The following is a 25068-nucleotide window of genomic DNA, read 5'->3' as shown; positions in this document are numbered from 1 at the left end:
ATATCAGCAACTGTGTTAGATTTTTTGCCTCTTTTCACCCTTGCCATGTCAGCTGGGCTGTGCCCAGGGGTGTTCTTAGGCTTATTGCCACCCTAGGTGGCCTTTCAGATACCACCTCCCACATATTTTGCTTACCTTTCTGTGTGCTGTAGTGGTTCAAGGGAGGGGGCTGCATCGCTAGTACAGAGAGTGCAAGAGCCAAAATTCTGATGAAAAAATCAGAATTTCAGCTCTTTAAATTACATGGAGCTGCTGTTTGCTGCCCCTGGTAATCTGTGGGCTGCTGCTGCCGCCTGAGGGGAGTTTCTGAACTTGCAGCACCCTTTTTTGTGCCCACCACTAACTCAACTGATTGGCACCCTTGTTTAGAGGGGAGAATAAATGGAGGTTCATGCAGCACATATACATTACACACAACTTTCATGTCCATTGCCATTAATCAAAGTGTGTGTATGTGTACTGTATGGACCTGTACCAGTGTGTAAGTGTGGCATGCACATGTGAAATATGGCATGTGTCTGTATGTCTGTACGTATGTATGTTTGTAATAGTGAATAATGTCACTGTGCTATATAGTTGCCTGTCCCTTGCTTGACAACTGACTAATATCTGCCTTTGTGTCCCATTACTTCCCACAAACTGGCAGAGACGATGACAATTGACTTAACAACCCTTGAGATTTACTGAACAGCAATTATGGTTTGCTAATTAGAAGGTCGGTCGTTGAACAGGTTCTGCGGGAGGTTTTGTTTGTGTCACACTGCGCGTCCCAACTCAACTGAAGTCTATGGTAGGGAAAGGGTGCTCTTTGCCCTGTACTATTTGTTAGAATAACTCGTGATGGCATGCCTCGGTAATGCACAAGATGATTGACTGAGTCATGAGGTCGCACTTTTTCCCTGCGGCTGTTCCATTCACTCACTTGGCACAGAATGAAATCTCTGCGATGAGCATTTTGGGCATGAGCTGAGGCAGCGGCGCAATAGGCTGATGCTAAAGCTTGGGGTTGCCTTAGCAACTTGCAAATCGGCCCACGGATCTGAGAGCGGCTGCAGCAGCCGCCACCAGCTGAGAACTCAGGAGAGTGAGGCACAACTGGAGACATGAGGAGAGACTTGCAGCGCCGGCGAATGATGGTCCTGATCCTGCTGTTTATTGCAGCCTTCCTAATGTACAGGTAACTTACCGTGGCAAATGTGCTAACACCTGGCCACACAGCCTTGTGTATTTCTCTAAGGAAAGCTCATGCCATTGGGTAAATATTTGCACAAGGGGAGAGAGAGTATATGTATATTATATATGTCTTTATAATGTCTGACTAAGTTACCAACCATTTAATACTACTGATATAATCATCTAATTTTCATTATATGTGTGTGTATATACTGACACCTGATGGTAGCACCTGTCTGGGGGGAGTGAATTTATGAGTTTATAAATTTGTTATTTTGTCTTATTTTCTATCTTGATAAAGACCCCATTGAGGGTCGAAACATCGATTCTAATAAAGTTTTTTTTTTACTTTAAATAGTCCCTAGAGTGCAACAGCATTTTTGTAAATTATATATATATATATATATATATATATATATATATATATATATATATATATATACACACACACACACACACACACACACACACACATATTGGTATGGAACCTGTTATCCAGAATGCTCGGGACCTGGGGTTTTCAGGATAATGGATCTTTCCTGTAAATTTGGATCTTCATACATTAAGTCTCCTAGAAAATCATGTAAACATTAAATAAACCCAATCAGTTGGTTTTGCTACCGACAAAGATTAATTATATCTTAGATGGAAACGAGTACAAGGTACTGTTTTATTATTACAGAGAAATAGGAAATAATTTTTTATTATTTAATTATAATGGAGCTATGCGAGATGGCCTTTCTATGATTCGAAGCTCAGGGATCAGGGCTGGGCCGGCAGGTCCCATCTGTTTTTTTCCTAGTGTCCTGCCGGCCCAGTTCGACCCTGATTGTGGGCTTTACTTGCAAGTTGACTTCCAACTTAAGCTTGAATAAACAGGTGTCTGTGGGGATGGCCGTTGTTAAAATTAGTGGATGATAAAGGATAAGGACACACAAATATGGAAAATGACTGCTTACAGACAAATAGAGATCATTGATGCAATCATGCGACTAAATGGCAGTTTGCATGTATTTTTGTTTGCGATACAAATACATATTTGCATGCTCATAATGGGCCAGCATATATCTACAGACAGAATTTTCTGATGCATTCAATGTACATTCCTGCTACAGAATATAACTAAACTCCCACTTTAGGATAAACAACACTTAACGTTTAACCCTCTATACCTAGAGCAATACTTTAGTGTAAAATATAGCTGGAAGCTGTTTTACCAGAAGAAAGGAGGCCAGAAATTGGTGTGGTGACTGCTTTGATAAGAAATAAAAAGTTCAGCAGTTAGAGGTAGATTATTATATACTGTATGCAATTTTAGCTTTAGGGAACCCCACGACAAAAATGTCCCAAGTGGGACTATAATATCATGCACCACTGTCCCAGAGGGGAACCCAACATATTAGATGGGTGGCCCATTCAATTAGGATGAGAAATTAAATTAATTTCTATTTACTTTTCAAGATGCTTATAGGTTACTGGTTCAACCCATGGAACAGGTAACAAACAAGTGTTAGAACAAGTGTAAGCTTTTGTCACTCTTTTGGGAAATGCCAAAATCCTGATCTTTTTAAACCAGCCTGTTCAGCATCTTTATAGTGGTAATGATCCAGGCCTTCAAAGTTGTCACAGGAGTTTCCCATCTTAGATTTTGTTAGGAGTGTCTGTGACACGCACATGCTCAATTTGCTTTGAGCAACTGTTGAGAAGCTAAGTTTAGGGGTCATCGCAAATCATCAAGCAGACAATTAGGTTTGCCTGTCATAAACACAACTGTATTCTGCACTTGCTGTGGCAAACTGAGTCCAATTACAGGAAATACTGGCCTGTGTTAACTCATGAATTCACTTGTGATGGAATGCATAAGAGCTCCATTCTTGCCTTTTTATTAGTTTTCCTTCAATAGTGCATGCAACATGGCCTTGCCCTGCTTTAGGAGAAGCCTTAAGGGGCGCAAGTGCCACCCCTTGAGTATCAATGCCCATAGAAACCAATACTATGCTTTTCTGTACTGTTATAACATACTAGATAATTGCTGATGCTATGGAGCAATCAGGGTCAAATATTGCCTTTGTTTGGGGATGAATAAGGAGTAGGAATGGAGTTAAAATCTGCACCCTGTACCCGTCTTTTTGTTTTTTCCTTCAATAATGCATTCAACATGACCATGCCCTGCTTTAGGGGAAGCATTAAAGGAGAACTAAAGCTAAACTAAAGAAGTATGCTAGAAATTCTGCACATTATTTTTTGGGCTTCTGTACCAGCCCAGGGCAACCATAGCCCTTTAGCAGTAAACATCTGTGCCTCCAAAGATGCCCAGTAGCGCCCCATCTTCTTTTCTGTTGATTGACTGCACATGTTCTGTGCTGCTGTCACTTACTGAGCTTAGGGACCACTTCAAATATACAGTAAACAAAGAAAATAAATGTCATAATATAAGGTGGATTAGAAATTAATACAGATAATTACCACAAGAAATCAGTACAATCAGCGTCAGAATGTAATAATCAGTCTTATAGCATAAGCTTATATTATAGGCCAACCTCATTTTCTGCTTGATAATTTGCGATGACACCTAAGCTTAGCTTCTCAACAGCTACTCTGAGTACACTTAGCATGTAAGTGTTGCAGACACTTTCCAAGATGGTGACCCCCTGTGACAAGTTTTAAGTCCTGGATCATTGCTGCTATTGAGAAGCTGCAACTTTGAAACTTTACGCTGGTGCAATAATTTCAGTATTTAAAATAAGGCATTTTTAGCAATATTTATTTATAGATTTAAGTTCTCCTTTAAAGGGGACCCGTCACCCAAAAAAAATATTCAAAATCTTATTCTATGACATTAGTCAAGCAAAATGAACTTCAATTACACTATATAAATTATTTTAACCGTGTTTCCTTCAGTCTGGGAATTAATAATTACAGCAAGCAGGCAGGAGACATTTTGTGGACACTGTTATTAAAAAAAGCCTTGCATCATCTCAGAATCTTGTTTGTGCACCAGAATGGGGGACCCAATGTCCATCCCCATGCCCTGGTTACACAATTAAATGGTAAAGAGAACGGGGGAATGTGGGGAGTGCAGACAATATTTGATTGTGATTGACAGCTGAGATTTTTAAATGTGCTTATGAATGCTTATGAATGCTTTAATAAATAATAGAAATTGGATTTTATGTTTAATTTGAAAAGAACTTTTATTATACAAATTTTTGTGTCTGGGTGACAGGTCCCCTTTAAGGGGAGCAAGTGCCACCCCTTGGGTAACAATGCCCATAGAAACCAATACTATGCTTTTCTTTACTTTTATACTAAACTAGATAATCGCTGATGCTGTGGAGCCACTGTCAGGGCCATGATGCTATATAGTGTAAGCATTTACTGCTTGGCCTTGTGCCGTTAATAATATAGTTAAAGTACTGTTTATGATGTACTTTCTCCAAGGGGAGTTAAAAGCTTAGATTACATGCAGCAATATCACAAATGTCCAGAAAACAGGTATATAGGGTTTTTGTAATATTTAAACTTTAGGTCTCATAATTATCCTCCTCTAATATTCCATATAATACTGCTTGTGGGTGTGCATCACATGGCACCTATTTTCATGCTTGGGATTGACCTTCTATGTGGGAATTGTGTTTTGAGTCAGTTGTTAATGTGTTATGTGTATTTGTTGCTCAAAATCTTGAAGTGACTCTTGCTGTGGTTGCCAGCGACTAACTTGTTAAATGCATTGTCAAACAAAATTGACGGCAGCTAAATGTAATAATTGGTTTCCATTTTTCTACCAATGACACGGTAACATTCCAGGTTACAGTACATTCAGATCAGAATATGATTTACTTCTCAGCATAATTAGATGACAGTATACATTCCCCTCTAGAATTTCTCAGTGATACAAAACATGCTTCAAACCAAATATCTCTTCCCCCCCCCCGTATAACAGTCTTTTCTTTAATTGTGTTTCCATCCATTCTTTGTTAAAATATATCTTTCAGCATAATGTAAAATCTGGTTCACGATTATTTTAAAAAAAGTGGTGTCATCAATCTACATTTTTCATTCTGCATGGTATGTGCACTTTCTACTTTCTACTCTACTCAACCCACATGCAACCAATAATCAAAGCTGACATTCACACACACACATATATATATTGCAAATAATGCTGCTCCAAAAGTATGATTTAAACTGATTTATCTTGCTTTTCTTATAAGACAGGGATGTACAAAGTACAGATCAAGCACGCATATTCTGCTTCCACGGTAACAGTCCCAAAAGGCCTAATCTGGTGCTCATTAAATTCTAAGCATTTCTACCACCTCCCTGCGGTATTTGTGCTGTAAATGTGTAGCTGTTATATGCACACTATCGTGCTTGTTTATGTGTTGTGTATAGTTATGAGTGTAGTGATGACTGAAAAGGACAAATCCTGCCAAAATGCATTGGAGTGAATGGGAAAGTAGACTTTTATTGCAGATATGGTGTTTTTATGGTGTTAATAACATATACATTGCCTAGCCTTGTTACAAAAGCTCCTTTTCACTATGCTACATCTGTTCTTTATAGCAAAAATTGCTCCCATGTTGCCAATTTCTTCTAAACATGGGGCCCGGACTGCTTTCTAGATACACAAGGGGATGGCTGGCAAGGGCTACAATCTGATTGTTGTTGATGCTGAAAATCATGTAAACATTAAATAAATCCTATAGGCTTCCAAATGCCAAAAATAATTAATTATATCTTAGTTTGGATAAAGTACAAGGTACTGTTTTATTATTCCAGAGAAAATTAAAATAATTTTAAAGATTTTTGATTATTTAGATAAAATGGGGTCTATGGGAGACAGCATTTCTGTAATTTGGAGCTTTCTTCATAATGGGTTTCCAGATAATGGATCCCATACCTGTATTTATGTTTAATTTCTTGCTAGGCAAAACAAGGCTACTCTAGTATACTGGAGTCGTAATACAAAATCTTATATTTGGTTACATCTAGTAACCCATAGCAATCATTTACAAACAGCTAACCAATAAATGCTATCAGCTGATTGACTGATATGAAATAATAGACAAGTAAAAATGACTATTTATTACATTACCTTCTAGATAAGCCGAACAAGTCAGTTTTTACTACAGGTATAGGATCCCTTATCCGGAAATCCGCTATCCAGAAAGCTCTGAATTACGAAATGGCTGTCTCCCATAGACTCCATTTATCCAAATAATCCAATTTTTTAAAAATTATTTCCTTTTTCTCTGTAATAATAAAACAGTAGCTTGTACTTGATCTCAATTAAGATATAATTAATCCTTATTGGAAGCAAAACCAGCCTATTGGGTTTATTTAATGTTTAAATGAATTTCTAGTAGACTTAAGGCATGAAGACCCAAATTACGGAAAGATCTGTTATCCGGAAAACCCCAGGTCCAGAGCATTCTGGATAACAGGTCCCATACCTGTATAATTTTATCAACAAGGGTCACTAAACTAATTGTCCCCTCTCAAGCTGTCATTGAGTTAACAGATTACTGCTGCACAGACTGGGGGCAACTGGGAAGTTGACAATATGTCTAGCCCCATGTCAGATTTCAAAACTGAATATAACAAAATCGGTTTGCTCTTTTGAAAAATGGATTTCAGTGTAGAATTCTGCTGGAGTAGCACTATTAACTGATGTGTTTTGGAAAAAAAACATTTTCCCATGACAGTATCCCTTTAATGTTTATTTGTTTTTGATGATACCAACATTTATTATTAACAATCAGTAACAGAATGATCCCTGGTCTGCCTTGGTGCAGGATGTGCAACCAGGCCTCCTGCATCCCTTGCCTCCAGACACACACTTATCAGATACACATGCAGCAGTGACTGTCCCTGCTCCCCTGGTAGTTATCACACTGTTCATGTCCCCATTCCAATTTCATTAAGTGCTGAACCTTTTCCTATGGGGATTTTGTACCAGTTCTATCATAGAAAATTAACAGGATAAATAAGGGATACATTTTGGCTGTTTGTTATTTTTGACTAAGTTAACCACAAACAAGATCACCTTTGTGTTCATAGACCATTGGAGAAGTAAGAGGAATTGTAGTTGGTCTTGTCCATTAAAATGTGAGTCATTTTTTAGGGATACTATTTTTCTAGTGCCTTGTAATAAGTCCTTTGTTAAGGATGATGTTATACTGTACAGTTGTTTGCTTGCCATCTACGATCAGTGTAATGGAAATTATTGATATTGGATTCCTGGCTGTTAAACAGTTAAAGGAAAACTATACTCCCAAAATGAACACTTGAGCAACAGATAGTTTATATCAAATTCAGTGGCATTTTAAAGAATCTTACCAAACTGGAATATGTATTTAAGTAAATATTGCCCTTTTACATGTCTTGCCTTGAACCACCATTTTGTGATGGCCTCAGAGATCACCTGAAATACTACAACTCTAACTGTAACAGGAAGAAGTGTGGAAGCAAAAGACTGAACTATGTTTGTTAATTGGCGCATGTGACCTAACATGTATGGTTTGTTTGTTTGCACCAAGAATCGTATGATCCCAGGGGGCGTCCCTTATTTTTCAAAATATTTATGATTACCCAAAGGCACGTACTACTAAAAAGTATATTACTATGAAAATTATTTATTTACATGAAGCAGGTTTTTACACATCAGCTGTTTAATGCAATATATTTTTATAGAGACCTACATTGTTTGAGGGGTATAGTTTTCCCTTTATACAGTTGGTGATTCCTGCTAGCACAAAAAGGCAGCAGTGTGGCCTTATATTAAACGGGTTGTTCGCCTTCCAAAAACTTTTTTCAGTTAAGTTGTTTTCAGATTGTTCACCATAAACAAATACTTTTTTCACTTGCTTTCCATCTTTTATTTTCTACCATTTTTCCCAAAATTGAAGTTTAAAGTTGAATGATCCTGTCTCTGGGGTTTCAGTCTGGCAGCACAGTGATTTTGAAGCATTCTGAATAGTGATGGGAGAATTTGTCCCATTTTGGTTTGCTGAAAAAATTGCGAATTTTGTCCAAATGCATTTGGGCATATTGACGTGCGGGCAAATTTTTTTGATGCAGCAAATTTTTTGCCGGCATATTTTCTCCACAGTTTCGCCGGTGACGAAACTTGAAAAGTCTGAGCAAATTCCCGCCTGGCAAATTTTTTTGTCCATCACTAATACTGAACTGTTACAATATTCTACATTTAATTGTTACATTTAGTGAATACATCTTTTAGCAGTATATGTGGATAATTAGCAACTATAGTATCAATTCTAATAGCTGCCTTTAATGAAGCTTGGGGATTCTTCTGAGCAGGGACAAAGATAACAAATGTAACTAAATGTATCAAATGAAACGTTAAAAATAAATGTTCATATCTTAATTGTTAGAATTAGTTTCTATGAAATCTCTGAAATCTACTAAAAAATAAAAAAAGAAATTGTCCCACTAGCTCTTGGATACAAAGACAAAAAAATCTAAATAAGAATTTAATATCTATCCTGCGAAACCCTAAAATATAAATTTTAGTTTTGTATTTCTGCCTACTTCTGTCTGACAAATCAATCCCAGTAATTTTTAGTGCCTCAAATACTGAATTACAAAAATGGGTACCTAAATAAGACTTGTACTTGCAAATGACAAATCTGATCTACAGTTGGCTATAACAATAGTCAAGGTGGCAATAGCTTTAGGTTTCCACAGCCATAATAGGCAAACTTGAGCATGATTCAGCTGAGGAGGTAGGACAGATAAAATGGTGCTTGGCATGTGCAAGGAGCGGGTTTGGATGCAAAAATCTCTAATGAATGGGGTAAGAGCAATACTTGTTACAGCTACATACAGTATATGTTCTCCGAATGTTTGCCTGTGTTTTTCACATAGTCCAAAGCTTATTGACAGGTTAACTGCTTAAATTAACCCAACTGTGATTTTTTTTATGTCTGTGTGTATATATGGGTGATTGTATATAGTAATTGACGGCACCAGTCAGCGATTTATTATCTTAAAATGCCTTTATTGGGACATAGGCTCTGACCCCAAACACCCGGCAACGTTTCAGACCACTCTCGGTCTTTTCTCAAGCTTGAGAAAAGACTGAGAGTGGTCTGAAACATTGCCGGGTGTTTGGGGTCACAGCCTACAGTATGTCCCAATAAAGGTATTTTAAGATAATAAATTGCTGACTGGTGCCGTCAATTACTATATGTGGTCTGATTGAATGGATTGAAGCTGGAAACTGTTGGACGTGCATCGGATTATAGCAATTTGGAGGTGAGGGTGCTGACTGTGAAATTTGTGTATATGAGTGATTGTGACAGGATGACAATGGATGATATCCACTGCACTGCATTAGCAACCTGTCTCATGGAATATACTGTACAAAAGTCCAGTGCCCTGTATTACTGAAATGTCCTGGGTATTATGCCCAAAGCTTGTGACACTTTATTACTGGGCTATCTAAGAAATGTGCTCTGCAAAGAGCCACTCCTGGTGACTTTAAGAGAAATTAAATGGCTCAGTAATTATTTATTTTCTTTCCTGCAGATTATCTCTCCCATCACATCAAAACTCTTTTATGATGCTCTCACCAAACAGTGGCTTGTTGGCTGAAGATTCCCACTTTTTGTTAAATGGTATACCTTATAGAATTCTGGGTGGTTCTATGCATTATTTTAGAGTACCGATGCCATATTGGAGGGACCGTATGAAGAAGATGAAGGCCTGTGGAATTAATACCCTCACCACGTATGTATTATGCTCTTTGAACTGATAAACATAAAACAAACTCACACTTAATCACCATGATGTTATCAATCCCACTCACATTAGAAATCAACTTCTGTAAAGTAACCTAAAGTAATATGTGTGCTACTATTTTGCCATGTCTGTCACACTCAGAACATTGCCCACAGGCCACAGCCTGTGAAAACATGTGACATACAACCTTTTGCAAGGCGCTGGACTGAGAAGGGAATAGTATTGCAAAAATCTATCTCCTAAGGTGGTTTTAGATATAAAATGATGAAAATAACTGCACGATAATTTCGAAGGATTGGTCGGACTTCGCTAAAATCGGGCTTCGGCAAGAGAAATCTTTGCGTCTATGGGGACCTTTATTCTTACTTTCAGGCCTACTTGCAGCATGACATCTGGGTGAGCAGGCAAGCGGTCCCCTGTAGATATGCAGTTATGCAATAGTGAATGTGAATCTCTAGGTGAAAGTAATTATGGGATCTGTCACCTGATCTCAAAATAGTTTTGGAGTAAAACTAGGACTCTTCATTGAAGGAGAAACATGTCTCATGTAAACTGCTAATATCTAAAGTGATTTGCTAATACAGGTATGGGACCTGTTATTCAGAATGCTCAGAACCTGGGGTTTTCCGGATAACGGATCTTTCTGTCTTTATACCTTAAGTCTACTAGAAAATTATGTAATCATTAATTAAACCCAATAGGCTAGTTTTACTTCCAATAGGGATTAATCATATCTTTGTTTGGATCAAGTGCAAGTTACTGTTTTAGTATTACAGAGAAAAGGGAAATCATAAAAATTTGGATTATTTTGATAAAATTGAGTATATGGGAGATGGCCCTTCTGTAATTCTGAGCTTTCTGGATAACGGGTTTCTGGATAATGGATCCCACACCTTTACACCCATGTTGTTAGCTGATTCTTTTATTTTTTTCTCCGGTTATTGATTTAAAAAATAGTTTAGCAATAACTGATTACAGAACCGCATTTGTCATTATAATCTTTCATTCTTGTTCCTAGATATGTGCCATGGAATTTGCATGAGCCAAGAAAAGGCAAATTTGACTTCAGTAAGGATCTCGACATAAGGTAATATTCAATAAAATTATTAGAAGTATAGTTTTTTGTAAAAATGCTTGTTAAACCAGGTAGGAAAAGCAGGAGGAAATAAGTCCCATTTAGAATATGGAAAACTCTGTGTGTGTGTGTATATATATATTTGCTATATATTGCTGTGGAAAGATGGCACATTGAGCCAACATGTGTAAGCAAGAATGAACGCACAGTTTGCTAAATTGTCCCAGGCTAGGCATGTCTGTATTGGGGGACTCATTCCATAATTTTATATTACAATATAATTGTATTTGTAGACAGCAAAAAAACATTAGATTTGTTTAAAATTAACTATTAATATGATTTGTCATTTGTTTTTTGAAACAACTTCTGAAATAGTTTTCCATGATTTATCTTTTTGAAGCTTATTTGAAACGGCCGTACTAACTTTCCCTTTTATATCATTCTGTTTACCTTTCAGCGAGTTTTTAGCTATAGCGAGTGAAATGGGATTATGGGTTATATTGCGCCCTGGTCCATACATATGCGCAGAATGGGACCTTGGAGGTTTACCTAGGTAAGATACTGCTATCCATGTTATCCTGTACCCAGAAATGTTTGAGACAATTTTTTTGCCTTTTATTATTTATTATTTTATTACTATGTAGTTGTGTAGTTATATATATATATCTATATCTATATATATCTATATATATCTATATATATCTATATATATCTATATATATCTATATATATCTATATATATATATATATATATATATATATATATATATATATATATATATATATATATATAATTGGACATACACTTCTGTGCCTGTACCAGTCAAACAGTTTACATTTAAAAGTGATAAAAGGAAGTGATTTCAATGTGCATTTAAATGACAGTGTGTCTCTCTTACATGTGCCAGCAACACTTGTGTTAGAAAACACATTTGGATTTCATTTAAATTGAGAGACCTGAAGGCAGAAGGATTACAACCACAAGATGGCACCCAAAAATTGTAGCTGTTTAAACAGTTCCATCAAGAGGCCCTATGGCATCTATTTTGAAGTTACCAAATCTCAAGTTCACTTGAGTAATGTACTGTAAGATTCTGGTTGCCACTTTATGAACTTGTTAAAGACTTACCAGTGTGCTACCACCAATTTTAAATTCCAAGGTATTAGACTACTGAGATTCCTGGTTTTTGCTACTGTGTTGCTACTGCATGCATGAAAGATAACCTATAGGTTACAACTGATATAACGGATCTACCACATTTTATTTAACATGCAGAATATTACAGAAACTCCATAAACCAAACTAACCTGAAAAACAACAGAATATTGTCTTGGCTTTACCTACAAATAATCACTGGACATAGCATCTCATTGTGCTCTTAGATAAGATTTCCTTATATTGCCCTAAGATATTTCCTTATATTGTTGGTGAAAAATCCCATTTAATTGTAGTAAGCTATTTCTGCTGCATTATACTTGGCATTCTTTTAAGGAGAACTAAACCCTAAAAATGAATATGGCTGAAAATGCCAGATTTTATATAATGAACTTATTGCACTAGCCTAAAGTTTCAGCTTCTCAATAGCAGCAATTATCCATGAGTTCAAATTTGTCACAGGGGGTCACCATCTTGGAAAGTGTCTGCGGCACTAACATGCTCAGTGGGTTCTGAGCAGCTGTTGAGAAACTAAGCTTAGGGATCATCACAAGTTATCAAGCAGAAAATAAGGTTTGTCTGTAATATAAGCTGATGCTACAAGGCTGATTTTTAAATTCTGATGCTAGTTACACTAGTTTCTGTGCTGCCATGTAGTAATTATCTGTATTAATCACTAACCATCCTTATATTGTGATATTTATATTCTATGTGTAATGTATATCTTAAATCAGTCCCTAAGCTCAGTAAGTGACAGCAGCACAGAGCATGTGCAGTGAATCTGCAGAAAAGAAGATGGGGAGCTACTGGGGCATTTACAGAGGCACAGATCTTTACCACTAAAGGGCTGTGGTTGCCTTGGGCAGGAACAGAAGCCCAAAACATAATATACATCATTTCTAGCCTACATCTTTAGTTAAGCTTTAGTTCTCCTTTAAAGCAAACTGGTGTAACACTGATTTAGTTTTGCATTTCTTATTCAGTTGGCTACTCCGTGACAAAGATATGAAGTTGCGCACAACCTACAGAGGTTTCACTGAGGCAACAGAGGCCTATTTAGATGAACTCATCCCAAGGATAGCCAAGTATCAGGTAATGTAACTTCTACAGATCTTCTGAAAGATCTAGATAAAGAATATGTTTATGCTGAGGTGTCTAAAGACTTACATCTACTGTTACCTCCTCAGTATTCAAATGGTGGACCAATCATTGCAGTTCAGGTGGAAAACGAGTATGGTTCATATGCCAAGGATGCAAACTACATGGAGTTTATAAAGAATGTAAGTACCACACAATGGGCACATCTTTCTCAGTCCTTAATTACCTCTTTTTGTATCATTGTTATATATATATATATATATATATATATATATATATATATTGTACCGACAAGTTACGTAGTGCTTTACCTTACTTTATAACAAACAGGGAACAAAACAACAAATAATAAACAAGGGTTTACAGAGTATGATAAGATTAGAGGGCCCTACTTGCAAGAGGTTACAAACAAAAGGGTTAGGGTACAATTCAGATAAGGGTTATAGAAATAAATTTGTCACTTAAAATAGATTTATAATATATCTAATTAAGATACCTTGACTACGCTTCCCTAAAATGATGGGTCTTTAGGAAGTATTTAAAAGTTTGGAAGGAAGGAGGGAGTTTGACAGCTCGAGGCAGATAGTCCCAGAGAAAGGCAGAAGCCCGAGAGAAGACTTGTAGATGGGAATTGACTAAAGTCATGAGAGGAGAAGAGAGGCGAAGGTCACAAGCAGAGTGAATGTTGCATGAAGAAGTGTATTTTGAGATTTAGGGAGGAGCTTCATTGTTTAATGTCTTGAATGTGAGTGTTAGTAGTTTGAAATTGTTTTTGGCAGCATTTAGAACAGAGTGGAGTTGTGAAATGTGACTTGTTGTAACATCTGCAAGGAGTAAGTTGCAGTAGTTAAGGTGGGAGACAATAAGACATGGGATAAGTGTTTTGGACGTATATGAACTGAGATACAGTCATATTCAGGAAATGTTGCACAGCTGAATATGACAAGATTTGGCAAGTGTTTGGATGTGTGGTCAAAAAGACAGACAAGAGCCTAAGAAAATTCCTAGGCAGCAGGCCTGTGAGGTTGATTGAATGGTGGTGTTGTTAACTGTGGGTGAAATCTGAAGGAGAAGATCTTGGAGGAAATAAGTAAGTGTGTATCCATTAATCTATCAGTTTTTCTGTCTTTCTACAGAATATTCAATTAGAATGTTTTTTTCTTCTTCGTGGAATGATTATGGCAATAACAGCATTGGTTCATAGAGGGAATTCTTAATAAAATTCTCTGGTGTAAGATTATAGCTGAATAGCCAAAGCATACAAATTTGATTGAGGGATAACTATGTTGTTGCAAATAGTTTAAGGGGCCCTTTGCATTATTGTTTGTTATTCTCACTGCTGTCTGGAACTTTGTAAAAAGGTCAGTGATTTCTCTGCTATTTCTGTGTGAACCAGGCTCTTGTTGAGAAAGGAATTGTGGAACTCCTACTTACATCTGATAACAAAGACGGATTAAGCTCTGGAAGTCTGGAAAATGGTAATATAAATTCTTGACAAATCACATAAATCACAGCACATATTTAATTAATTGGTTTTTGATTGAAGGGTATGGATTTTTTCTTACATTTTTTAAGTTTATGTCTATTTAGTGCTTTCTTTACATTGCAGTACTGGCCACGGTTAATTTCCAGAAGATTGAACCAGTTCTCTTCTCATATCTGAACTCTATCCAGGTAAAGTGAAACAATACTCATTTATTGATCCTTAACTAATGACAGAGCAGGGCACAAAATGCAAAAGTGCGAGTGTCTGTGGTGATCATAGACTACTCTCCCGTCAGCGAGCAACTGTGGGCACAGGTCCTTACACTGCAGAATGGAGTTAAAGGACGTGTGTCCACCTCTATTCAGTAACACCGTATTCATGAGGGGTGGGCAAAAGGAGGCACATAGGTATCTAGGTATCTCAGAGTACATCAAGAAAGGAGGTCAGACTGCTTAGGTGTGCTTAAAAAACGAATTGTATATGTTAGTATGATTAAGTTTACAATGGGAACTACATTGTGTGGGCTTTATGGCAATCAATGTGATTGTTCTGTTTATTAATATACTGTAGCTACTTGTCAGTTGAAAGTTAAAATTTCACACATATGCACAAACCATTTTATACATTAAACTTGTAATATATTTTATTTCAAAGATATACATTGCAAAAAAAAAAAATAAAGGCTTGGTAGAGAGGTCTTTTAACTGCATATTACAAAGAACTCCCTTTATGTTTCTAAAAAATCAAACTCTTGTGATTAGTGATGGGCGAAAATTTAAGTCAATGTGCGTCAAAATAAATTTGACACTCAAAATTTTTGAGACGATTGTCAATTTTTATATGCGTGACTATTTTGTCCAAATGCATTAAAGTCAATGTAATTCAGCTCCTTTCAAATTTTGATTTGCAGAGTATAGTAGTCTAGTCTTAAATACTGAAATTAATTTAGTATAGATTAATAATAGTTCTGCTTATGGAATGAATGCCTACAGCTTGAGTTATTACTAATTTTGCATACTTCTTATTCCTCTAGAGTAACAAACCTGTTATGGTGATGGAATTTTGGACAGGCTGGTTTGACTACTGGGGAGGGAAACACCATATTTTTGATGTTGATGGTAAGTATTACTTTTATTCTCATTTATCATTTTATTATCTTATCAGAAGCATTTGTTATTCCCCAGACTGTCCTTTAATCATAATAAACAGAGTTAATTTTTCTCTGATCATGCAGAGATGATATCTACTGTATCAGAAGTTCTTAATCGTGGAGCCTCCATTAATTTGTACATGTTCCATGGTGGCACTAACTTTGGATTCATGAATGGAGCTCTACACTTCCATGAATATCGCCCAGATATTACCAGCTATGGTAAGTTCCTATAAGTGCTGGATTATGTATTGATAATCAAAATATATAAGAAATATTTTCTTTGTTAATTATTTAGGAACAAGGGCAGGCAGATCATATTTATATGTACAGGTCACAATTTACTTCTAATGTCCTCCTACTTAATAGTAGATGGCACATTATTCCATATAAAACATATTTGGTATCCAAATAAATTACTTTTATGAGGTGATACTTATATTTGGGTGTGTTTAGCTTTCAATAAACAGCCATACATTCCATCACAGAGTACTTTCAAGACTAGTTTATGATAAGACACTAACAAATTGATCCAGGTATGCCTGTGTTCTGCTTTTGTATGTTAGAGTTGGGCCTAACACAGGTGTCATTTTAACCAGTGCAGTAACCAATATCCACTGTATAAATGCACTGAAGCAAAATTTGTGCCTTGTAAATTAGAACTAGAATCTGTAGCTTTGATACCAAAAATATAGCAGGTTTTGGACTGTTTACAAACATTTATTAAAGGGGACCCATCACCCAAAAAAACTATTCCAAATCCTATTTTATCATGTTAGTCAAGCAAAATAAACTTTACTTACAATGTATAAATTATTTGAATCTTGTTTCCTTTAGTCTGGGAACTCATAATTATAGCAAGCAGGCAGGAGCCATTTTGTGGACAATGTTATTAAGACAAGCCTTGCATCATCTCAGAATTGTGTTTGTGCACCAGAATGTGGGACCTAATGTCCATTCCCAAGCATTAGTTACACAATTAAATGGTTAAGAGAACTGGGGGAATGTGGGAAGAGCAGAGACATCTAGGAAGTGCTGGATGGAAAGTGAAAGTAATTGCTTGCCCTGCCTCTATGCTTAAAGGGGTGGTTCACCTTTAAGGTAACTTTTATTATGTTATAGAGTGGCCAAATCTAAGCAGCTCTTCAATTGGTCTACATTATCTATTTTTTATAGTTTTATAGTTATTTGCCTTTTTCTTCTGACTCTTTGCAGCTTTCAAATGGGCTTCGCTGACCCCTCCTATAAAACAAATGCTCTGTAAGGCTACAAATGTATTGTTATTGATACTTTTTATTACTCATCTTTCTTTTCAGGCCTCTCCTATTCATATTCCAGTCTCTTATTCACATCAGTACATGGTTGCTAGGGTAATTTGGTCCCTGGCTACAAGATTGCTAAAAATGCAAATTGAAGAGCTGCTGAATAAAAAGTTAAATAACTCAAAAACCTTTAATAATAAAACATGAAAACCAATTACAAATTGTCTCAGGATATCACCCTCTACGTCATACTAAAAGTTATCTTAAAGGTGAACAACCCCTTTAAGGCATAGAGGAGGGGCCAACAATATTTGATTGACAGCTAGGATTTTTAAATGAGTTTAGAACAGCTATGAACACTTTAATGAAAAAATTATTTTGATTTCATGTTTATTTTGAAAAGGACTTTTATTATACAGCTTTTTATGTCTGAATGACAGGTCCACTTTAACAAGATGTGTGTGCTTCGTTGTAGATTATGATGCCCCACTTACAGAGGCTGGTGATTATACATCAAAATATTTTAAGCTGAGAGAACTTTTTGGAGATTACAATGGTAATGATGTAATATATTTTGCCTGATCTTCTAGTTTCTTGTCCATCTTCTTCTCCTCATTTTCTTTTCCAGTGCTATATATCCTCTTGGAATATTAATTGCATACTTTAAAAAATCGTGAGCATAAATAAATAATAAATCACGTGTCATTCTCACTTAGCGGAGAAACCTCTTCCGCCAGTTCCAAGCCTTACCTTAAAGACTTCATATGGTGCTGTAGAACTGAAACGCTGTTTGCCTTTGTGGGAAGTTTTGCACCTTGTGGGAGAGGTAAGGTGATGGTGAAGCAAATACCCCAAAAAAATTTTTTAAAACATAATTCTAAGCAACTTTGAAATATATATTCATTAAAATTTTCTATGGTTTTTATTTGTAATAGTTTTGTAATAGTTTTGCTACTGAAAGCAGTTTTTATCTGTCCCCTTCTATTATCTGCCTTGGTGGCTATGGCTTTTGAAACAATGTAACATAAAGCAACGGATTGACAGACCTGACTTGCTGGAGGAGACTGACTTTTGCAACATTATTTAAAAAGTAACAACCAGGAGTTAAGCAAATGCAGCTTTCTGTAACAATTACATTTACAAATAACTGACCAAAAGATTCATATTGGAAAGTTGCTGATAATTGTATTTTCTTTACTAGGCAAAACATTTTTTTGGGGTTGACTTGCCCTTTAAATTTTTTTGTTTTGTAGGAACAGAATCCAAATTATAGAAGAACCCCATGTCCCAAGCATTCTGAACAATAGATCCCATACAATATATTTTGTCTCTTTTTGCATGACTAAACCTAGTAGGAAATTACCTACGTAGAAATTTAATTCTTTTAGAGGATTAACTTTAAAATCATTATTTATCTGTTTCAATTTCTTTATATGGTAAGAGTAAGACTTGAGAGGAAAGTTACTACTTACTTACCTGAGTAATGTATCCAGGGACATACCTCCTTGGTTCCTCCTTGGATTAATAATTTAGTTTCTTGATAAAACAAGAACATTTTATCATAATGTTCTGCAAAACGGTGCAATGTAATAACATACAGCCCCTAATAAAACTTACCTATGTTCATGCCTATAAGAATATGTAAACATACTGTAATTCTATTACATGGAAATAGAAAAATGGTAACAAAAAACTAGAATGAAGTTAAAAAAGTCATTATTTATGGTGTTCTGTCTATAAAGAATTGAACTGGAAAAAAATAAATCTACTGGCTGTATTGCTCATATTGCATCATTTTACTTGTATTGTATTTAAATTTATAAGTATAATGGGCACCTATATACTGAAGTGTTTTTTAATATAAATAAATCCCCCCAATAAAGAAGCTGTCATACTCTATGAGATTGATATGGTTCTAGGGGGGGGGCTTCTTTTAAAAATAGCTTATCTGCCTTGTTAGTCTTTAAACTCTGGTACGCAAAGCTGAAAAGGTTGCACAGGTTAAACTGTTGAACAGTGAATGTGTATATTTAATAATGAAGTGCACAAATGCTATTTGGGATGCTTACATTTATGTCGCAGGAAACTTTGCATTTTCTGTTGCAAGACTTGTAATAAATGAGGCGCACATACTAGCGCTACTGGCTACAACTGCGTTAGAAGTACGCCAGAAACTACCATGTAGGTGCACATTTGCACACATGTCCATGCAAATTGCTTAATTCCCGCAAAACTTGCGCACTGTAGCAGACCCACAGCCAAGCCCCCATGAGAGCCCCCCCATTACTTGCTACATAATTGCCTTATATTTGCGACATGCGCATAAATGCGCAAAAAGAATCTTTTATGGGCAATGTAACACAAATGTATTTGCGTGTGTGCACAAAATGGAGCATAAATTCACTGTGTTTATTTGTTTGATTTATTTATTTGATGAGGGGAAATTAAGTCTTGCTTTACTAGTTTAATTCTTTATATTATTTTCGCCAGCCATTTAAATCAGCAGAACCAGTAAATATGGAAAACCTACCAGTGAACGATGGAAATGGCCAATCATATGGATATACCTTATATGAAACCATTATTTATGGAGGAGGACAATTCCACTCCAAGGGAAATGTTCGTGACAGAGCCCAGGTAATGTAATACCAGATGAAGAAATCAACTATGATGCCTGATGGCTCATTATGAATGTTTGTATAGACTCTATTCATTAAAGGTGATTTTGTCCAAACATGCTCCTAACATTATAGCATTGAGCTCCTGCACTTTAGTTCTTGCTGAAGTGTGTTCATTGACACAAGGGAACTCTGGAGCTGCCATTACCTTGAACATGGAGGTAATTTCAGGGTTCAACAGAGGGCTATTTCAGTAGGTACAAAAGATCTTTGCCAAAAGAATCACATGATAATGACATTTTATCACTAAACACCAGAAGTAAAGCATTCCCCACTATGAAAGTTTTAATAGCAACATGTGCCCAATTAACGCTTAATTGGTAAAAAAAAAAATGATGCATACGAAATTGTACTTTGCACATTGAACTTACATTTCACTTTATTTTGATTAAATTCGTTTTTTTAGGAAAATGCATATCTATGTAATTTCCTATTCACCATTGACTTAATTTGCAGGTATTTGCAAGCAGCCAGTCTTTTGGTACAGTAGATTATAAAAAGGAAAATCTGCATATTCCTGAGATTCCGGTAAGATTTTTATATTTTCGTTTGCATATAATACATTTACTTGATTTAATTGGTTTTCATATTGTCTTTTTGTACATGATGATTGTACCTAAATAAACCTACATTGTAAATGTAATGCATACAGATAGATCACAATTATATTTTTTCAATTAAACTGTATCAACATTAGTTGATCTGCCCAATACAACTGTGATTCAATTACACCACAGTTGATAGGAAAAGTCAGACAATCCAAGATGGCTGGTGACCCAGTTTGGTAGGTGTATTGACTTAGAAATGTACATTAATTGACCTTCAATTCAGTTTCATGCACAAATATAAAACTTAAAGTATTTTTCTGGAATATATATATATATATATATATATATATATATATATATATATATATATATATATATATATATATATATATATATATATTAAATAAATGGCCATTTTAATGTATAGGCGTACAGAAAACTGGCAATACTGGTAGAGAACTGTGGAAGAGTGAATTATGGACCCATGATAGATAAGCAACACAAAGGTATGTGCTGCATGTTCTATGTGTTCTAATGAGATGTATATTTATTTGTGTAGGGTAATGTCAAGTCTTTCAGGCACACATCAATGTAAAGAAGCACTATTTCTTGATTTTTCTATAACATTTATTATAAATGAACAGTAGTGTTCCATACAAAGGCACCAGTATTATTATTTATTATTATTAATAATATATATATGGGCACAAGTATCTTTGTGGTTATTGTTTAACCTCTTGCGTTTTCCTTTGTAAACCAGACATATCGGTGTTGCATTTAGACTAATGTATGGATTCTTCCATTCACTAACCACCCATTAATATTGTTATGAACCTTCATTCTAAGTAACAAGCTTTTACTTCCATGCAGCAAAGTATCTGATAATGTTCCCCAAAAGAATGTTCTCCCTTCAGTTTATAAGAGCATTACTGGCATGTGGAATGTGGATATGTTCACGGATTATTGTGTTGTGTAGTTGCTTGTTGCAGTTTGCATCAAATCGGTTGCACAATCACAGTTCCGAAAGGGGTTTTGAACTCCTCAAAGCAGGGTTCCCTGACATATTATCAATGGTTACATGCTTAGAGCTTTATTCAACAACATGAATTATTAAGCAGTACTGTTTGATGAACCTCTCCCAGGCTCCCGGGCCAGCAGTCCTGGCACTTAATGCAGGTGGGTTTTTTATGTGAATTATACCTGTTCTTGCTAAACCCAGATTCCTGTCCTTTTGTTTATATAATTAGCCTGGAAAGAGTAAGCAAATTTTTCCCAGAATTGGACCCATTAAATGCTGTATGTTAGCTCTCCTGATGTTTAAATATATTAATAGGAGAGTTGATGGAATGTTGATATTCAACATATAACTAACATATATCCTCTTACATCTGAAATTGCACGTGGTGCCGGCACTCACAGGGTTTGCATGAAAAACTCAAACATTCGATATATTGAAATAAAGGAAAAAGGTTTATTAAATCCGACGTTTCGGTTCCCCACAGGAACCTTTCTCAAGGACAAACAGTGCTGAACAGGAAGTGACAGTTTAAATACCCAAAAAGGCGCCAAAACAGTTGCTAGGCAACCCCTGACTCCACCCCACCCCCATTAGTGGTAGAATCCAAGTGTAACAAGTCCATATAAACTAAAGAAAGTGTATAGGTGTATATACATATACAGGAATAAAGAGAACATGAGCAGAACAAATAGAAAACAAAAAACATGCACACTGGTCATAACAACGGGCCTCATGGTATGCGACCTTAATAATAGGCCCACTCAAGCATCAAGTCCAAAAACCCCAAGCAGACCATCTGGTGGGTTCTTGGAATCGTGTCTCCTGTTCAAGATAGTGTATGGGCTGCAACGCTGTGCCAAGCCTTGGTACTGTATTGGTGGGTGGGCCAATCTTACGAATTAGCCACGGGTATAGGCAGTATACTCTGTCTTAATTCGCTGTCTGCGTGTCCACCGCAGATGCATATTAGACATCCACCATGCGCATCCCATCTGTCTGCCCCTTGGCCACTGTCCTAAGTGGGTGCTGAGCGTCCAATGCCTGCCCTCGCAAAAGCTAAGGGCCAAACATGGACCAGCAACACCTGAGTCCACAATGCCAAGTTTGGCCTGTGTGCGCTCTAAGTGGCCCATCAAGGGGTATTGGGGTTTGGAATAAAGTATTAGTGCCGTCTACCACTAGCCACATAACAGTACCCACTATTACGAATGAAACAACCACACCCAGAAACGTCATTGTGAGTGTATTACATGCATTGAGTGCCTAGTCCTAGCATCTTTACCGGAGACCGCTTACATGTGTCCGAGACCAGTCAATGTGCATATGGAGAAGTAGAGTGTAGACTTAATTTAAAAACAATAAGTAAACTGCTAGTGAACCAGAGCAAATGCAAACATCATATATCAGAGCCATTAGGTCATATCACAGTCCACAGAACCAGGCCTATAAGAAGCGTCAGTAGAAGCAACCCAATGGTAGGGACTCATTTAGTCCCCTAGGTGACAGAGTGTTCAGTCTATGGATCCAACGGGCAAGGTCACGGTCACCCCCCCTGGACAGGGGTGGCTGGTGGCCGATCGCCATGCACTTAAAAGTAGGTAGTCCATGGGCTTTGGTGAGAAAATGTCTCGCGACCGGTTGTAAAGAATGTCCTTCCTTAAGGGCCCTACTAATAGAGGACCTGTGGTTGCTGATGCGTTCCCTGAGCGTGGTAATTGTTTTTCCAACATAATACAGACCACAAGGGCAGGTGATGATATAGACCACATATGTTAAGGTGCAGGTAAGTCTGTGAAGTATTTTAAGTCTTTTTCCGGAGTGGGGATGTGGAAAGTCAGGCCCGCTCAGTAGACAGTGGCAGGTGGTACAGTCTGGGCACCTGTAGCACCCCAACTTGGTAAGTTTGGTTAACCAGTTGGTCGAGTTTGTGCATTGTCCCTTAAAGTCAGTGACCATTAGGATGTCTTTTAAGTTTTTGCCCCTTTTGTACCCCATCATGGGGTTAGGTGCCCCACATAACAAAAGAGATTCATCCATGTTGATCATGGGCCAGTTGGATTTTATTGTCGTAGCTAGTTGTCTGGTAACAGTTGTATAGGTGGTGGTAAAGATCAGAGGGGTGGGGCCCTTTGGGGGTAATGGCTTCTTCTGTAGTAGGGAGCCCTGTGTGTGCTGCTTTGCTCTTTGTAATTGGGTCTCTAATAAGTGGTAATCGTAACCCCTATTAAGGAATCTGTCGAACATTGTACGGAGCTGAGCGTCAGCCGATTGTGGATCGCTGTTGTTCCTAATGACCCTTATGAACTGGGAGTACGGAATGCCCCTGATAGTGGCGGGTGGGTGGCTACTGGCCGCATGTAGTATCGAGTTTCGATCCATCTGTTTCCGAAACAACCTGGTGCCCAAGCCCCCTTGGTGTTTGTATATGTTGAGGTCGAGAAAGTCAATTTCTTGGGTATGATAGGCCAAGGTTAGTTTGATGGGAGTGTTTAGGTCATTCAGACCTTGATGGAATTCTAATAAAGCTTGCTCGCTGGCTGTCCAAATCATGAACAGATCGTCAATGTAACGAAAGTATAGTAAAATTGACCGACCTATCCAGGGTGAGATGTATGTAGTTTCGAATGCTAACATGTATAAATTGGCATATGATGGAGCGAGGGCACTGCCCATGGCTGTGCCCGATGTTTGCAGGTAGAAGGAGTTTTCAAAACGAAAAAAAATTCTTGTGAGAATCAGCTCCAGTAGCTGTAATATGAATTCACACGGGGTGTGACAGTCGGTATTATTAGATAAGGCACTTCTACATGCAGAGATTCCCTGGCTATTTGGGATGACAGTGTATAGACTTTTCACATCCATAGTGACCAGGAGGCAGTTTGTAGGGATTACATCCAATGATTGTAATTTTTTAATGACATGTGTGGAGTATATGACGGCATAGACATTACATGAGGTTGTAAAAAATGGTCTATGTAAGTGGATGCTGGTTGGTACAGGGACCCTACCGCAGATATTATGGGTCTGCCCGGAGGGGCTGATTGGGACTTGTGGATCTTGGGTAAAGTGTAAATGATGGGGGTACTTGGGTATTCCGTCGTCATGTAGTTCAGTTCATCGTCACTGATCCACCCTGCTCTGTGTCCCATAGTGAGAAAACTGTCCAATTCTTTTTTATATTTGGGTGTAGGGTCACCTATCAAGGGTTGGTAGGTTAAGGGATCGGCTAATTGTGAAAGAATTTCAGTACGGTAATATGCATAGTCAAGTAACACAATGGATCCCCCTTTGTCTCCCTTTAGAGTACCAATGGCTTCCCGTTCGGCGCGTGTGAGATTAGGAGTCATATGGCATTGTTGTGTCATGGAACTAGTCTCTTTGTTCAGTACTTTGCTAAAAGTACGAATGGCCGCCGGTGTATTGGGGGGGGTCAAAGGTACTTTTCCCTTTAAAGAGGGGCATGGTCCTGTCAGGGGTATCACGGAAATGCTCTTTAAGCTTAAGTTTTCTTTGAAATCTATGTATGTCGACAAGTAGTTCAAAAGTATCCGGTTTGTGTTGTGGGATGTAAGAAAGTCCTTTATTAAGGAGGGCTATCTCGCCAGGCGTGAGCACGTGTTGGCTTAAGTTGAAGATTACAGTCTCCTGGCTCGGGGTG

At 37.2% G+C, this 25068-nt stretch overlaps 1 protein-coding gene across 2 annotated transcripts in view; it reads left to right on the top strand.

Annotated features, from left to right (window-relative positions):
* The first annotated feature begins 747 nt into the window (after positions 1-747).
* The window catches only part of glb1l2.S (galactosidase beta 1 like 2 S homeolog), a 33761-nt gene continuing 9440 nt past the window's right edge, over positions 748-25068 (top strand). Inside the window, exons 1-15 of one of the 2 annotated variants that reach the window (XR_005962756.1) lie at positions 748-1177; positions 9727-9927; positions 10958-11026; positions 11472-11567; positions 13154-13262; positions 13358-13450; positions 14665-14746; positions 14878-14942; positions 15788-15872; positions 15989-16126; positions 17642-17722; positions 17883-17992; positions 19657-19803; positions 20301-20372; positions 20820-20898. Coding sequence is in view for 1 of the 2 variants with exons in the window: in NM_001086835.1 (NP_001080304.1) it covers positions 1104-1177; positions 9727-9927; positions 10958-11026; positions 11472-11567; positions 13154-13262; positions 13358-13450; positions 14665-14746; positions 14878-14942; positions 15788-15872; positions 15989-16126; positions 17642-17722; positions 17883-17992; positions 19657-19803; positions 20301-20372; positions 20820-20898 (1501 nt within the window). In the remaining variant the exon portion in view is untranslated. The remainder of the gene's footprint in view (positions 1178-9726; positions 9928-10957; positions 11027-11471; positions 11568-13153; positions 13263-13357; positions 13451-14664; positions 14747-14877; positions 14943-15787; positions 15873-15988; positions 16127-17641; positions 17723-17882; positions 17993-19656; positions 19804-20300; positions 20373-20819; positions 20899-25068) is intronic. The other variant, NM_001086835.1, reaches the window with a different exon arrangement.

Source organism: Xenopus laevis, chromosome 7S (genome assembly GCF_017654675.1).
Source record: "Xenopus laevis strain J_2021 chromosome 7S, Xenopus_laevis_v10.1, whole genome shotgun sequence".
NCBI classification, from domain to species: domain Eukaryota; kingdom Metazoa; phylum Chordata; class Amphibia; order Anura; family Pipidae; genus Xenopus; species Xenopus laevis.
Note: the sequence above shows the minus strand (reverse complement) of the source record. Positions and strands in the feature narration are given on the sequence as shown.